The sequence below is a fragment of the Eubalaena glacialis genome, chromosome 18 (assembly GCF_028564815.1).
Source record: "Eubalaena glacialis isolate mEubGla1 chromosome 18, mEubGla1.1.hap2.+ XY, whole genome shotgun sequence".
NCBI classification, from domain to species: domain Eukaryota; kingdom Metazoa; phylum Chordata; class Mammalia; order Artiodactyla; family Balaenidae; genus Eubalaena; species Eubalaena glacialis.
Genome location: NC_083733.1, coordinates 67,772,254 through 67,790,435, shown reverse-complemented (window position 1 = coordinate 67,790,435; position 18,182 = coordinate 67,772,254). Strand labels below are relative to the sequence as shown.

The window sequence follows — 18,182 nt, the reverse complement described above, 5'->3', positions numbered from 1 at the left end:
CTAGGGGTGGAACTGAAAGTTCTAACTGCTGAGTAATTGGGTTGGTTCCCGTGGCAACCAACCCCCTACTAGTCATTCATTAACATAACAAAAGACACCTTGATCTGGCTCCTCACAAAGGAAATTCCAAGAGTTTGGGGAGCTCTGTGCCAGGAACTGGTGATGAACGTGATTTCTTATTATAAATCAGAATATCAGGGTATGTGTAGGGGGAACCCAGGGCTTGTGGTTGTGTGTATGACCCTGTAAGTGTGTGAGTTTCTGGGAGCAGGTATCAAGAGTGAATGTGTGAAGAACTAGTTTTGGTGTCCCAATTCTGTGACTAGGTAGTGATAATCAAAATAGCAGCTAACCGTACTATTATTAGGACTTTTACTATTTCTACCACCACCACTACTACTAGCAGTTAGCACTTCAGTGATTGCTGTCCCTGGTCAAAAGTATATTGTCAACTGAAAAAACCTAAAAGTTGAGAACTATGGTTTATTTGGCAGACTGATATGGCAAGCAGCATTTTTCATTCACAATGGCATATTGATTATTTTGAAGGAAAGTTACATAAGAAATAGCTGGTGAAAGAGGGATGCTTTGACCCACCTCTGTTTCCCTGAAAGCAGGAAATCTCCTGTGTGAAAGGCGCTTTTCCTGTACCAGAAGGTAGCAAGACATCCTTATCACCAGAGATGGAATTTAGGGCCAAGAGACCTGTATAAACAAAACTTACTACTTCTTTAATTTACCAGCCAAACCTAATTCTGTTTAGATTCTTCACTAACTGAACACCCAAAACCTAAAATTCTTTGTCCTGTCATTTCCTCACAAATTTATTGTTTCTTTGTCTAAAAAGTATAAACGCTGCCTGCTTTGGCCACTTCTTAGGTCTCATTTCTTTGAATTAAAGTTAGTTTCTTTTTCTCCTGTTACTCTGTCTTGAGTCAATTGTATTATTAGTCCAGCCACAAGAACTCAAGAGGGGGAGGGGAGAAATTTCCCTCCCCTCCCCCCCCCACAGTCTCCAGAGTCATGGAGGTCACTGTCAAATAAATGACCCTTACAGTAAACAAGCAAATAGAAATACAGTACAACATTCATAAAATATAACACACCGTGATATAAGAATATTCTGATCATTCGTCCACCACATCACAAAAGATGGGTTGAGACAGAGTTTTGTGCAATTTAGATAATGGGTTTTGTATCACATGATTTAAACTAGAAGAAGAGTACAGATCCACATTTATATCTCTAGGGATATTCAAAGTTAGAACCTTCCTTTGGAGCTCCTGAAATTATGCATCACAGGAGTGTGGAGCAGTTGATTGGGAAAGACACGCCCTACATAGATGTCATGATTAGAGGAGTCCCCACTGGGTTTCCAATGTAAACACCAAACCCATATTTCCTCTGAACTGGAAGTGATGATTTGTAACTGAGCTGCTTTCCACGTGGGCAACTCAATGTTGGGCACTACACTAGGGGGCCACAGAGATTTATTACTTAGCTAAGGAAGACAAAGTGTTCTCTGGAGCAATACCAAGGAAATTATCTAATATACAAACATGCCACTTTGAACAGTGTTTTCTGATATGCTCACGTTGAATCAAGTTTTAATCTGTCCCACAAACAGAGTACAACCAGAGACGTGATCCAAACTGACCTTGCATTATTAGCTCACCTTGGCCTTGGAATTGAAGAATGACTTGGGTAAGAGTTGAATGGGGAGGGGAGGTTTAGAAACATGGTTATTTCTCATTCTTTACTTGTCCTTGACTAGATTTATTTCCTGTCTATGGCGATTGATCCCAGTTGATGATAGACTTGTTCCCTTCTTGCTGACGTTGATCCAAACTTTTCATTTTAAAAAATCTGCTGTTTTCCTAACATGCTTTTGAGATGCAATTGTTTCTATATTGTTCACCTTATGGTTGTAACAGATCGTTTTTGTACTAATTTTAAATGTCAAAACTAATCTCTGCTTTTTCAAGTTAAGCTTTATAATTGTGGACCTTAAAGTTGAATAGAAAATTAATCTTCAATAAACAAAATTGTAAAGGAAAAAAAAATCTGCTGTTTTCCTGATTCCGTTTTATTGCCTATCTCTGTGTTCTCCTGTAGCTCACGGAGCTTCTTTAAGACGATGACTTTGAATTCTCCAGCAGGCTGTTGGTAGATCTCCATTTCTCTGGGATCGGTCACTAGGGCTTATTTCCTTCATTCGATGATGTCCTGTTTCCCTGATTCCTCATGATCTTTGTAGCCTTGCGCTGATGTCTGCACTTTGAGAAGCAGTCGCCTCTTCCAGTCTTTATGGACTGGCTTCAGGAGGGAAGGACCTCCAGCAGACAGCCCGGCTGGAGATTCTGGGGGTCCCTCCCGGAGGGGATGTTTAGGATTGTGTGTCTTCCCTCTATGCCACAGTGATCTCGGGTGGCCTCAGCCTGCAGCAGCTTCAAGCAGGATTTCGGTTCCCGGCCAGAGGCTGAAGTCAGGCCATGGCAGAGAGAGCACGGAATCCTAGCCACTAGACCAGTGGCCAGTGACAGGCCCTGGCCCATATGGCTTTGGAGAAAATGAATTTCCACACAGAAACGGAAAGTAGTGAAGCAAGTAAAGTGTTTCTTAGGAGGAAAAAGAGTACATGTGAATAGGCACACACGGGTGGGCTCACAGAGAGAGTCGCGCCCTTGTGGTAGTTTGAATCACTTATATGGGGAATTTCTTCCGAGTTTCCTCTGGCCAGTCATCTTGCTTTGCCTGGTTCTGAGTCCGTACTTGGTTTACCTCAGGGTCCTCCCATGTGTGCATGTGCATCTCTCAGCCAAGGTGGAGTCTTGCGAAGAGCCCTCTGGGTAGGCTGACATCACTCCCTTTTTGACCTCGAAGGAGCCTTTCTGTGCATGTGTAGTCGGGAAGGTCTCCTTGACCTCGAGAATGAGAAACATGTGGTGTCTTATCTGGGCAGGGCTCAGCTCCTCGTCCTCTTCATCTTGGAGGATCTGCCCACAGGGTACAGAGTCCAGCTGCGCAGCCTGGGGCCCATCTACCTCCTGCCTCAACAGGGCTGTGTCAGGTGTGGAGCGCTGCCAGCCTTTCCCCAGGGCACTGCCCCAAAGTGCTGGGGCGATGGGTACCCGCTTCACCTCTTTCCCTCCTCCTGGCGGACCAGCCTCAGGACCGGGTGTCTCCCTCGGTTCTGCAGGGTCAAGCCAGTCCGTGAGGTCTGTGCCATCCGTGGGGGCGCCCAGGTGGTCCTTGAGACCCTCGAGCGGGTTGCTGCCATCCTTACCCCATTTCTTTGATCTTCGCTGCCCCCAGGCCACAGCCACGTGGGTTTCCTCACATTCCGTGTGTGAGGAGACAGAAGCAGGTCTGTCGGAGCAGCGGGTCTCAAAGGCTGGAGAAGCCAGCCCCTCACTTTGCTTTCTCTTTCCCCACTGGGTGAGAAGGGCTGGGGGTAGGGGGCTCAGCACTGAGATGCGGCAGCTTTGGAAGCGGTGATGCGGGCAGGGTGAGGCTGTTCTCGTCCTGTCCGACGTGGCTGAGCTTGGATTCCGTGGTCCATGTGGCGACTGGAACTACTCTCCTGGCTTCCGGAGCCCTCACATTATTATCATCCGGGGACAGGGCCTCCTGTCTCACCATCTTGCTGACGTCACTCCCACACTGTCCTTTATGCTGTAGCAGAAGCTAGTTGAAGCACCCCCGTTACGTCAGCCCTTATTCAGCCCTTATTCTTGCCACCCATCCAACTGGTCTCCTGTAGACATTTTTTTTTTAATAAATTTATTTATTTTAGGCTGCGTTGGGTCTTCGTTGCTGTGCGCGGGCTTTCTCTAGTTGCGGCGAGTAGGAACGGGGTGGGGGGCTGCTCTTCGTTGTGGTGTGCGGGCTTCTCATTGCGGTGGCTTCTCATTGTAGAGCGTGGGCTCTAGGGGCGCAGGCTTCAGTAGTTGTGGCACGCGGGCTCAGTAGTTGTGGCTCGTGGGCTCTAGGGTGCAGGCTCAGTAGTTGTGGCGCTCGGGCTTCTCACTGCGGTGGCTTATCTTGTTGCGGAGCACAGGCTCTAGGCACGCAGGGTTCAGTAGTTGTGGCACGCGGGCTTAGCTGCTCCACGGTGTGTGGGATCTTCCCGGACCAGGGCTTGATGTCCAGCCAGGGAAGCCCCTGTAGACGTTTTTTATTTTTCCCTTCTCTTTCTTGCTTAACTGCACTCTGATAGTGACTGCCCTCTAGCTAAAGTTGTACTATGTACCTGATGTTTACTCCTCCAAGACAGTACTCCCTAGCACTCCTTTCCTTTGTGAGCATTCTTCATTCCAGAAAGAACGTCATGGAACGATAACTTCGAGGACCACCAGAACCCGTTCCGGAACCACCTGACGCCAGCCTTAATAATCCCAGTGTCTCCAGGAGGAAAGAAGAATGCAAGACTACATCAGCCCCGATCCTCATCTACAGCCCTGTTTTCCACCCTGAAACTATAAGGCCCCTTCCTATTGCCCAGGAATCAAGGCACAGTTTTGAGGGCGTTAGCCTGCTGCGGCCCCCTTTGCCTGGCAAAGTAATAAAGCTACTCTTTTCTCCTCCTCCAGGTTCTGTCTCTGTGTTTCTATTCGGCACCAGTGAACAGAGGCCGGGTTTTTGGTGACATTTACAACCCTGATGAAACCATCTGAGGTCATTGTCTCCACTGCTTTTTGCATTAGTGGCACTTTTCAAAAGGCACCTAATTCCACAGTCCTGAGAGTTACTGTTCCCCCTGTAACCATCACATTCCAGAGATACTGCACATGACAGGTCAGCCCTTTCCACCTGTATCCCAACACAGTAGTGAAAGCCTTAGCAGGGGGCTTGCCTGGCGGTCCGGTGGTTAGGACTCCGCGCTTCCACTGCAGGGGGCACGGGTTCGATCCCTGGTCAGGGAAGTAAGATCCTGCATGCCGCGTGGTGCGCCAAAAAACACAAACAAACAAAAAAACCCTTAGGATTTGCCCTGGGATGATATGCCAGGGTCTGTCTGTATGTTCCCCTCTGCTAGTATTGGGGTCCTCATTGTTGTCTGGCTGGTAAGTGATCAATTCCAGAATCCCATCCTCACAGTTTAATTTATTCCTAGGATGGCTTCTGGGGTTAAGTTTTTTGAGTTGGGTTTCCTAGAAACAGAGCTTGAAATGGGTGCTTTTGTATAAATGATTCAATGAATGAGTGTGCTCTGAAAAGGCGTGAGGCCAGCACAACACGGCGGGGGTGAGTGGTGGGTCTTGGGGAAGAAGCCAAACACAGATGTGGTTTGTTCTCGTCCCCCAGAGAGCTTGACAACAAAGCACACCACGAATCTGCTCCTTTCCTAGCGCAAGGTGTTAGTCGTTAGTATTTATCTCTGCAAGTCACTTGCTGGGTGCCGTTTGTTTTTCGGGAAGCCTAATCTTCCAGGAAAGATGTCTCTCGTTTTGCTCAAAGCAATGTTGCAGATAAGGGGGCACCTGCAAGCCCTCAGCAGGCTCCCTCACAGCGGCTAAGTGCGTCGGTGCGGTGATCTGAACAAGGCATCCCCTACCGAAACGTACACACTAAATTCTGAGTAGTTATTAATTATGAGATGCCAAAGATACAGAGGGAAAATATGATTGGGGAATGGCTACAGAAGAAGAGGTAAGTATATTAATATATGTAATGTTCTGTGGCGGACTTTCATATACTCACAAATATGGGAAAGTATTAACTTTTATTTTTTAACAGGTTAGAATTCATATGAGGTTTAAAATATTGTTTTCTTTCTTATTCTGTGTGTTTGAAATATTATATAACTTTTTGAAGCTGGCATGGCTTACAGTTAATAAGGAACATGATTCTTTTGTGTGTGTGCATGTATGTGTGTTCCATTAAAACTTTATTTATGGCACTGAAACTTAAATTTTATTATGACTTCCACTTATTATGAAATAGTATTCTTAGAACATGGTTATTTTCAATGAAGCATATAATTGAGTTGTAGGATTAAAATTTGCTTCCTATGAGCGTGCTCGAACACAAGAACATCAGGAAATTCAGCATTTACATCTGATCCAGGAATATAAGGCCATTATTCCCATGGGAATAGGTCTTGAGCGAGCCCAGCCATCTTCTCCTGGTAAATTTTATCAAAGGCTTCACTCTGGGCCACTGTAAAGTGACTTTTCCAGTCCCCAATGATTCCTGTCAAATATACAAAAAAATAAGTCCAGATCAGGTTTATAAATAAGGTCTCAAGACTTCACCTGAGCGTCTTCTGTGTCTGTCGCCACTGCCAATCTGTCACGAACACTGAACTGGAAATTGCAGGCAACATAACTGAGTGGTTAAAATTTTCTTGTCCAGAGTCCGACGGCCACTGGTTTGGTAGTATATTTGAGTCTCCAGTTTGCAATCTGTTTATATTGTGAGGCTTGAATAATCACAAAAGGCAACCACAACAGTAATAACACCTAACCTACATGAAGTAATTTCTCATATGCCAGGCATTGTGTTAGGATATTACACGTGTACCTCATTTAACCAGCAACACATTTCTTTAGGACAGTGGAGGTTCTTTTCTCCCACGCTGCTCTTACCCTGGGTCATGTAGGTAGATATGGTGTACTTGTGATTGATTGCTACTCCCAAATCATGCCTTCTCTTTCCTTTCCTTTTATTTTATTTTTTATTTTTAGACGTGGACCATTTTTTAAAAGTCTTTATTGAATTTGTTACAATATTGCTTCTGTTTTATGTTTTGGTTTTTTGGCCACGAGGCATGTGGGTGGGATCTTAGATCCCCAGCCAGGGATCGACCCCGCACCCCCTGCATTGGAAGGTGAAGTCTTACCCACTGGACCGCCAGGGAAGTCCCTTTCCTTTTATTTTTAACTCTCCACCCTTGAATATCACCGCAAACAGCACTACCCAGTGTTTTGTACCTTGCAGTTTTTTCTACCTAGAATGCTCTTCCCTTGGGTAACCGAGCAAACAGTCACATGTCACCTTTTCCTTGAGGTCTCCCCAGCCCCCTTCTTGTAAACTTCAGGTTGAAAATGGAAACTACCCACTACATGCCGTCAACACCCTCATTCCTTCTGTGTAGTGAACATCTTTGGTCTTTAGTATAGGGTCTCAACGGAAGGTTTGGCCTGGAGCTAAGTCACATGTCTTTCCCCTCATTTTTCTTTTCCCAGGGTTTCTATTTGCCAGCTCCTTTTGGTGGAATAGATATTCCCATTGTCAATACTTGTAAAGGGAGGGTCACTCCATGGGGCAAGGGACCACACCAGTGCTGTGAGCGGGAACTCTCTAACCAGAAAATGTGAGGGTGCTCTACACAACGACCAACACCGAGGACATGAGTGGGGCCAGGTAGATACATCATTCATAGGCAGTGCTTCATCTTCACAAGTTTTCTTTATGACCTTATAAATATCCCAAATCATTCCTTAAACTCTCCAAGTCAGGCGCCACTTTTGTGATTTTATAGACTCAAATATTTTCCTCACCCCATATCTTAGTGTATCCACAGAAGCAGGGGAATTCTCTGTCCATTTCTTCCAGGTCTTAAAATTGGAAATGCTCAAGCATAAAAAAAGAATGAAATTCTGCCACTTGCAACAACATGGATGGACTTGGAGGTATTATGCTCAGTGAAATAAGTCAGACAGAGAAAGACAAACACTATATTTTATCACTTATGTGTGGAATCTAAAAAATAATACAAATGAATGGATATAACAAAACAGAAACAGACTCACAGATATAGAGAACTAGTGGTTACCAGTGGGGTGAGGAAAGGGGGGAGGGGCAAGATAAGAGTAGGGGATTAAGAGGTACAAACTACCATGTATAAAATAAATAAGCAACAAGGATATATTGTACAGCACAGGGAATGTAGCCATTGTTTTGTAATAATGTTAAATGCAGTATAATCTATAAAAATACTGAATCACTATGCTGCACCTGCAACTAATCACCTGCAACTAATATAATACTGTAAATCAAATATACTTCAGTTTTAAAAAATGCTCTCTTACCTTTTCTCATGAAACCTTTGATTTGATCCATAAAGATATCAGGTGATAGGGAACAATTGCTCATTTTATTATCTTTCATGGTCTTGAAGGATACATTCTTGAGGACTGCATTCAGTTCTTCTGGGCTTAGCTTCTTGCCCAAGAAGTGGCTGAGTGTCTCTACACTGGCTTGTATGTCCTAGGATGAGAACCACAGAGAGTGGAAAGAAAATGACAAGCGGGAAAAAGAGAGCAAACAGAGACAGCAGAAAGTGATGACCAGGAGGAGACAGAAAATAAGCCAAAGCAAGAAGAGGATGAGCTCATCATGCTCGTCTGGAAATGTGCAGTCCAAGTAAGGGACAGAGGAGTGTTTATAAGAGACAGTCTATTTATTTTTTATTTTTTATTTTACTTTTAAAAATTTATTTATTTATTTATTTATTTATTTATTTATTTTTGGCTGCATTAGGTCTTCGTTGCTGCGTGCAGGCTTCTCATTGCAGTGGCTTCTCTTTGTTGTGGAGAACGGGCTCTAGGCGCATGGGCTTCAGTAGTTGTGGCTCAGGGAAGTCCTGAGACAGTCTATTTAAATTTACCTTGGCCACGGGCTTCCCTGGTGGCGCAGTGGTTAAGAATCCGCCTGCCAATGCAGGGGACCCGGTTCGAGCCCTGGTCCCGGAAGATCCCACGTGCCGCGGAGCAATTCAGCCCGTGAGCCACAGCTACTGAGCCTGCGCTCTAGAGCCCATGAGCCACGACTACTGAGCCCATGTGCCGCAGGTACTGAAGCCCGCGTGCCTAGAGCCCGTGCTCCACAACAGGAGAAGCCACTGCAGTGAGACGCACATGCACCGCAATGCAGAGTAGCCCCTACTCACCGCAACTAGAGAAAGCCCACGCGCAGCAACGAAGACCCAACGCAGCCAAAAATAAATTAATTAAAAAAAAATTTACGTCGGCCACTTTCTCTGGAGGTCAGCGAATGCTTCCTATGAATACTGACATATTCAATTCCTATCAGTCAGTCTGGGAATATGTAAATACTTTTGCCTCTATCCTGACCCTGCCAAGCCCCATCTGCCTTCCATACCCACCGGACACTGCCCCTGGGTTCCCAGATTGCTTCAGATTTTTGCCATGAAATCGTTGATAGCCCTCAGTATGTGCTAAACTTACTAAACAAAATATGTTGCTAAACTCTTCGTCAGTGCCTGCATTAAATGTTGTAAAAAGAAATAAATGAGAAAATTGAAGAAAGAATGTGTACAACCTAAGGAGGCCAAAGAAGAAATGACCCTACTTGATTTCCTCCCAGGGATAAGATCCGATTGAAAGGGTAGAATAGAAATATTAAAGAATGGATGAGTGAGAGAGTGGCATGGACTTATATATACGACCAAATGTAAAATAGATAGCTAGTGGGAAGCAGCCGCATAGCACAGGCAGATCAGCTTGTTGCTTTGTGACCACCTAGAGGGGTGGGATAGGGAGGGTGGGAGGGAGACGCAAGAGGGAGGAGATATGGGGATATATGTATATGAATAGCTGATTCACTTTGTTATACAGCAGAAACTAACACACCATTGTAAAGCAATTATACTCTAATAAAGATGTTAAAAAATAAATTAATTAAATTAAAAAAAAAGAATGGATGGAAGATAGACAGCCATGAGATGGAGCTAGAGAGAATGGTTACCTGTTGCAGCTCCTCGTACGATATCACCAGGAAATTCTCTTTTCCTTTCATCTGCAGCCAGTTGTGAACATGGTCAAACCACAATCCATAGAGCACTGCAAGAGAAGCGGGGAGAGAAGTACCTGGTTCACTCTTGTGGACCCCACCGCCCCGGGAATGCTGCCTGCTTGATGCACACCCTATGTGTTTAATGAGCAAGTGAGCAAAGTGGGGGGAATCCTTGTCCTTTCTTCTTCATTGACATGAGGAATAGAATTTCTGCCTTTACTGCCTGGATGGCCACCAGGTGGGTGCCATATACAATGCAGTATATAAGATGGGCATCTGTTTAAAATGGATAACCAACAAGGACCTAGTATAGCACAGAGAATGCTGCTCAATATTATGTAACAACCTAAATGGAAAAAGAATTTGAAAAAGAATAGATACATGTATATGTATTACTGAATCACTTTCCTGTATACCGGAAACTATCACAACATTGTTAATCAACTGTACTCCAACATAAAATAAAAAGTTAAAAAAAATAATGTGTCACATCTACCTGTGATGAGATTTCTGAACTGTAAAGAGAATTCAGTTAGCAAATGAAAGAGCTAAATTTAAACTCCTTCTAATTTGGAGTCCGTGTCTTTGTTCTTTCTGCTATGAATACAGTTTCTTTCCCCTATACCAGAAACACATGTCTTTTGTATGTCCTTCACCCATTCCAAACCTTTGGAACAGCACATTGTGTGGAAATTTTTTTTTTTTTCCTTTCACAATGTGCATTTGAGGAGTCGTAGGTCAAGGGATCCTGTCACTTAGACATTGTTGAATAAGGCATTAGACACATGCAAACCTGTGTCTCTTCCCCTGAGATTTTTGGTCTTCATATCAAGAGTAAACTTTCCGGAGGAAAAAAAAAAGAGGAAACTTTCTGTCTCTCCTTGTATAACTGCACAATACTATATAAGTTCCCCAATTCAGGAATGGTCAGCTCTCTTTCATATCATGTGAACCAAAATAGCAGAAACCTATGCTGAGACAAAGAAAATGAAAAAATTTTTGTCATATTCTTTTCCATTGTGGTTTTTTACAAAATATTAAATATAATTCCCTGTGCTATACAGTAGGACCTTGTTGTTTATTTATTTTATACGTAGTAGTTGTATCTGCTAATCCCAAACTCCTAATTTATCCCCCCAACTTTCCTCTTTGGTAACCGTAAGTTTGTTTTCTATGTCTGTGAGTCTATTTTTGTTTTGTAAATAAGTTCATTTGTGTCATATTTTAGATTCTACATATAAGTGATATCATATGGTATTTGTCTTTCTCTGTCTGGCTTACTTCACTTAGTATGATCATCTCTAGGTCCACCCATGTTGCTGCAAATGGCATTATTTCATTCTTTTTTATGGTTGAGTAGTATTTCATCGTGTGTGTGTGTGTGTGTGTGTATCACATCTTTTTTTTTGTTCAGAAAATGAAAATTTCAAGCAGAAAAGTGCAGAGATGTAAGATCTTCTGTTTAATCCCATGGTTCCAGCTATTCCTTCAGGAATATAGCTTGTTGAATTCTTATGTTGGATTCACTGAGACGTGCTTGAATTATTTATCCTGTTTAATTATAATTGCTTGGACTTCCCTGGTGGTCCAGTGGCTAAGACTCCACGCTCCCAGTGGAGGGGACCTGGGTTCCATCCCTGGTCAGGGAGCTAGATCCCACATGCCGCAACTAAGAGTTCCAGTGCCGCAAATAAAAAGAACCCGCATGCGGCAACTAAGACCCGGCGCAGCCAAATAAATAAATAAATAAATATTTAATTACAATTGCTTGATCTGTTTTTTATGTTTAAGGTTGTTTGCAACTAAGGGTTTGGTATAATTAAATAGGAGAGATAGTTGTGTTTGACATAATTAGATGATAAACTCCAAGAAGTTAAAAGACCAAAAGGCAAGATTTTTTTCTACCTTGCAATAAAGACACCTAATTCTTTCTCTTACAAGCGTGGAGCAGGTTTCAGCACAGTCTCAATTATTACACTCCCAAATCCAATAGGGAAACTGAAGCTTCTAGAAGTTAGGTCCTCCTTCTGCTGAAAAAACAGCTAGTAAAATGTTGAACATTCACTGTCTGAACACGGACACTGGGAACTCTTTTTTTTTTTTTTTTTTTGGCCGTGCAGCTTGTGGGATCTTAGTTCCCCGACCAAGGATCGAACCCATACGCCCTGCAGTGGAAGCACAGAGTCCTAACCACTGGACCACCAGGGAAGTCCCCACTGGAAACTCTTTTTTTTTAAATATAATTTATTTATTTATTTTGGCTGCATTGGGTCTCCGTTGCTGCGTGCGGGCTCTCTCTAGTTGCAGCGAGCAGGAGCCACTCTTTGTTGGGGTGCGTGGGCTTCTCATTGGGGTGGCTTCTCCTGTTGTGGAGCACGGGCTCTAGGCGCACAGGCCCCAGTAGTTGTGGCTCGCGGGCTCTAGAGTGCAGGCTCGTAGTTGTGGCACACAGGCCTAGCTGCTCCGCGGCACGTGGGATCTTCCGGACCAGGGCTCGAACCCGTGTCCCCTGCATTGGCAGGCGGATTCTTAACCACTGTGCCACCAGGGAAGCCCCCTGGAAACTCTTAAAGGAGAGCATTTCATCCAGGAACAGCCAAGATTATGGCCAGGAGGAGCATGTGTGTGATAGGAAAAATTGTAACAATTGTTAAAAATATGTTTCCTCTGTGGCTCTACAAGGGGCTCAAATAGGATTCCAGAGCATTGGACAAGCTGACACAACTAAAACAGGTGTTTACATTTTTTTGGCATTATAGCCCTTTAAAAATATCTTTTATGGAAATCCAGATCCAAAATTTTAGAGTTTTCTTCAGAAATAGTATTTTTTTATTATTTTTTTTAAATTTAATTTATTTATTTATTTATTTTTGGCTGTGTTGGGTCTTCGTTTCTGTGCGAGGGCTTTCTCTAGTTGCGGCGAGCGGGGGCCACTCTTCATCCCGGTGCGCGGGCCTCTCACTATCGTGGCCTCTCTTGTTGCGGAACACAGGCTCCAGACGCGCAGGCTCAGTAGTTGTGGCTCACGGGCCCAGTTGCTCCGCGGCATGTGGGATCTTCCCAGACCAGGGCTCGAACCCGTGTCCCCTGCATTAGCAGACAGATTCTCAACCACTGCGCCACCAGGGAAGCCCAGAAATAATATATTTTTTTAATCAAAATATTGCATAAGTTAAATTCCAAGCTCTTGGGAATTCCCTGGCGGTCCAGTGGTTAGGCCTCCACACTTTCACTGCTGAGAGCGTGGGGTCGATCCCTGGTCGGGGAACTAAGATCCCACAAGCTATGTGGAGCAGCCAAAAAAAAAAAAACCAAGCTCTTTAATACAATATTTAAGGTTGTCTCTGATGGTGACCAGGCAGATATTAGTTGCTTCTTTTTTTATATATATGTATCTTTATTAGAGTATAATTGCTTTACAATGTTGCATTATAGTTTCTGATATACAACAAATTGAATCAGCTATATGTATACATACATCCCCATAACCCTTCCCTCTTGGCCTCCCTCCCACCCTTCCTATCCCACCCCTCTAGGTGGTCACAAAGCATCAAGCTGATCTCCCTGTGCTATGTGGCTGCTTCCCACTAGCTATCTATTTTACATTTGGTAGTGTATATATGTCAATCGTACTCTCTCACTTCATCCCAGCTTCCCCTTCCCCCCGCTGTGTCCTCAGGTCCGTTCTCTATGTCAGCATCTTTATTCCTGCCCTGCCACTAGGTTCATCAGTACGGTTTTTTTAGATTCCGTATATGTGCGTTAGCATACGGTATTTGTTTTTCTCTTTCTGACTTACTTCACTCTGTATGACAGACTCTAGGTCCATCCACCTCATTTAGTTGCTTCTTTCTTATCACACCCAACTCTCCAAATTTTACCAAACTCTTCTCTCCTCATGCCCTTTCCTGTACTTGTCCTCCGTCGTTGTTCATTGGTAGCCTACGCTACAAACTTTTCTCCACATCTCAATTTTTAGAATAGTTAGCAGTGGATTCTAGAGGTCACTCTGTAATAGAATAGCAACATTCCATCTTTTTTTTTTTTTTAAGTTGAGTAGCATTTCATTATATATTTGGTGGCAACTTTATTTTTTGCTATTACAAATAAGGATCATTTGAATAGTCTAGTAAATCTATCTTCTCCTTCTTCCCGCCACAACTTTTTTTTTTTTGGTATTTTTGCTAGTGTATTTTTTTCCACTGGAGAAAGGGGAGTTAAACATGAAAGTGTAAATGCTAGAATGCTAGAATTTGCAAGATGACCCTACATGGGTTAGTACTGTTATCCATGCCACCAGCAATACATGAGCGTGTTGGTCTACCCAGAGTCTCACCGCCACAGCGTGAGTCAAATGTTTTGAATGCTAGCTGTACTAGAGCAGAATGATGGCCACACAAAGGTGTCCACAGCCTGATCCCCAAGTCTCTGAATACGTTACTTTTCATGACAAAATGCACTTTGAAGATGCAATTAAATTCAGGATCTTCAAAGGGAGAGATTATCTTGGATTATCGAGGTAGAAACAACGTAATCACAGGTCCTTATATGAGAGCGGAAGGAGTGTCAGAATCAGAGAAGGAGATGTGATGACAGCAGGGTGTGGAAGGATGTGGTCCACGTGCCAAGAAACGTGGGCAGCCTCTAAAAGCTGGAAAAGGCAAGAAGTGAATTCTCTCCTTGAGCCTCAAGAACAGAATGTAGCCACGCCCACACATTAATTTTAGCCCATACGGCATATTTTGGATTTCTGAACTCCAGAATGTAAGCTACTTTTTTGTTTTATTTATTTATTTTATTTTAGGCCACGTCAGGCGGCTTGTGGGATCCTAGTTCCCTGACCGGGGATTGAACCCGGGCCCTCAGCAGTGAAAGTCCTAACCACTGGACCGCCAGGGAATTCCCAATTTTTTGTTGTTTTAATGCATTAAATTTGTGGTAATTTGTTACAGCAATGAGAGGAAAGGCATACACTTTCCACTACGACAGATGAGAAACTGTGTATCATTGTAGTTTGAATTCATACTTCTCTTATTTTGAGTGTGGTGAATTATCTTTTTATATGTTTATCATATTTAGAAAAAATTGGGGGGAACACAAAGCACATTGGCTAAGATTTCTGTTGCTAACAGGAGGGACTACAGATTTAGCGACATCTAGGTTTCGATTACAATGTGGTTGTTTAAATCATGGGACAGTAAGACCTGGGGATGAGACGCAGAAACTTTCCCATTCCACCTGGAGTCCACATTTTGAGTCAAACTCACCATTTCCTTGAAGGAACCATTCCGAATATTCTTCAAATGATTCCGGCTCTCTGATAATCTTTACCATTTTCCAGAAATGATAACTGGAAGTAATAACATCTCTGGGGTTTCTCATTATATAAATACACTTAAATTAAAAAAAGAGAGAAAATGAGAATAAATGTATCCATTTCCCTTGCTCCAGGCTTTTCACAAATGGAGAAAATGCCAATGCCCATTAAAGCGTTTGGCTACAATTTAGTCTTTAATTCATTTATTTAACAAAATATATTTAGAACCCACAATGTGCCAGACATTTAGTTAGATTCTATAGAAGGACAGTGTATAAGATATGGATTGTTTCTGCCCTTAAGAACCTTATGATACATGGAATGATGGTCTTTAAAGTTTTGAGAGGCAGATGATGTTATTACATTTTGAAGAAGTCTGAGTTTTAGTGGGACTCTGCCCTATTCATTGCTATTCCTGGAATTTCATGTTCCAGGCCTCACTATCTTTTCCTAGGAATTTCTACGATATCAGTATTTCCCAGGTACTAATCAGACAGATGTGAATGGCCAACTGTAACTAAGGGTTCGTTTATAAAATTCAAAACGATGGCATGAATAAACTCATGCTGCTGTAGATGGTGAAACCTCAAGAGGAAACAAACTTTCAGGGTTCTCAAAACAAACTTCTAAAAAAAAAAAGGAACTAGTTTTATGTCAGTAAACCTGGGCTAGGACATGCTGGATCAAGTGTTTTATCAGGTCATTTCCAATTCTGATCATTGCTTTACTCCACTGCAGTCATAATCTGAGCTGGGTATCACTTATATGTGGAATCTAAAATATGACACAAATGAACTTATTTACAGAACAGAAACAGACCCACAGACATAGAAAACAAATTTACGGTTACCAAAGAGGAAGGCAAGGAGGGATAAATTAGGGGTATGGGATTAGCAAAGACAAACTACTATATATAAAATAGATAAACAACAATAAGCGGATTCTTAATCTACTTATTATATTTCTTAAAATAGATATTATTCATTGAGTATGCATTAGGCTCTGATCTAAGCTAGGCTGTCAGTAAAAAATGTGGTCGCTACAGAAACTAACAAATTTTGTCTGTTATTGGTCTTTTTTCAAATGATCTATACATTCCTTTCGGATGTGGCTTGAGGTCATCTTAATCATCACATTCCTCCCAGTCCTTAGCACAGATGAATAAATCCTGCTGGTTTAAGCACACAAAAATGGAGCTTCAACGACATTGCACTATTTGTTCACAGACAAAATCTGGAGAACTGAGGTTCAAACCAGAATTTTCTCGCGTAAAGTCATAATCATTTTACAGAGTGTGGTCTTGGGCTATTTTTTTATTTTTTTGGTTTGTTTTCCTGTTTCATGTATTCTTTCATTCATTCAATATTTTCTTTCTCATTTTATTTTACTTAGGTATAATGGACATACAACATTATATTCGTTTCAGGTGTAAAGCATAATGATTCCAAATGATGACCACAATAAGTCTAGTTAACACTGGTCACCAGACATAGTTACAGAATTATTTTTTTCTGGTGATGAGAATGCTTAAGATTTACTCTTTCAGCAACTTTCAAATATGCAGCGTAGCATTATTAACTATTGTCACCAGGCTGTACATCACATCCCCATAATTTATTTATTTTATAACTAGAAGGTTGTACCTTTTGACCTCCTTTACCCATTTTGCCCACCACCCACCCTGGCAACTACCCACCCACCTCTGGCAACTACCAATCTGTTCTCTGTATCTATGAGCTTTTTTTTTTTTTAATTTTGGATTCCACATATAAATGAGATCAAGTGGTATTTATCTTTCTCTATCTGACTTATTTCACTAAGCATGAATGCCCTCAAGGTCTATCCATGTTGTCACAAATGGCTTGATTTCATTCTTTTTCATGGCTGAGTAATACCCCATTGTGCAGTTGACCCTTGAACAACGAACTTTTCCCCACACTTAGTTAATTTAAAAAGCAATAAAATGGGGCTTCCCTGGTGGTGCAGTGGTTGAGAATCCGCCTGTCAATGCAGGGGACACGGGTTTGATCCCTGGTCCGGGAAGATCCCACGTGCCGCAGAGCAACTAAGCCTGTGTGCCACAACTACTGAGCTTGCGCTCTAGAGCCCATGAGCCACAACTACTGAGCCCGCGTGTCACAACTACTGAAGCCCATGCTCCTACAGCCCATGCTCCTAGAGCCCATGCTCAGCAACAAGAGAAGCCACCACAGTGAGAAGCCCGCGCACAGCAACGAAGAGTAGCCTCTGCTCACCGCAACTAGAGAACGCCCGTGCACAGCAACGAAGACCCAACGCAGCCAAAAATAAATAAATAAAATACATTTATTAAAAAATAAAAAATAGGGCTTCCCTGGTGGCGCAGTGGTTGAGAATCTGCCTGCTAATGCGGGGGACACGGGTTCGAGCCCTGGTCTGGGAAGATCCCACATGCCGCGGAGCAACTGGGCCTGTGAGCCACAACTACTGAGCCTGCGCGTCTGGAGCCTGTGCTCCGCAACAAGAGAGGCCACGATAGTGAGAGGCCCGGGAACCGCGATGAAGAGTGGCCCCCGCTTGCCGCAACTAGAGAAAGCCCTTGCACAGAAACGAAGACCCAACACAGCCAAAAATAAATAAATTAATTAATTAATTAAAATATTTTTAAAAAAATAAAAATAAAAAGCAATAAAATGAAAATACAGTACTATATTTATTGAAAAAAATCTTTGTATAAATGAAACTCACAGTTCAAATTCATGTTCAAAGGTCAACTGTATGTATGTATGTAAATATACATTTATATATATATATATCTCACATCTTCTTTATCCATTCATCCATCAATAGATACTTATGTTGCTTCCATATCTTGGTAATCGTAAATAAGGCTGCACTGAACATGGGGGTGCATCTATCTTTTCAAATTAGTGTTTTCGTTTTCTTTAGATAGATACCCAGAAGTGGAATTGCTGGATCAAATGGTAGTTCTATTTTTAATTTTTTGAGGAACCTCCATGCTGTTTTCCATACTGGTTGCACCAATTTACATGCCCACCATCCAATATTTTCTTAAATCTCTATATTGTTTTAAGCATTCTGGTAGGTTGGTGTAAAATGGTAA

At 42.6% G+C, this 18,182-nt stretch overlaps 1 protein-coding gene across 1 annotated transcript in view; it reads right to left on the bottom strand.

Annotated features, from left to right (window-relative positions):
• Positions 1 to 5,934: 5,934 nt before the first annotated feature.
• Positions 5,935 to 18,182, bottom strand: part of LOC133078446 (sulfotransferase 2A1-like) — a 33,576-nt gene continuing 21,328 nt past the window's right edge. Inside the window, 4 exon segments of the mRNA XM_061173497.1 lie at positions 5,935 to 6,195; positions 8,037 to 8,214; positions 9,715 to 9,809; positions 15,030 to 15,156. Coding sequence (XP_061029480.1) covers positions 6,083 to 6,195; positions 8,037 to 8,214; positions 9,715 to 9,809; positions 15,030 to 15,156 — 513 coding nt within the window. The 3' untranslated portion in view covers positions 5,935 to 6,082.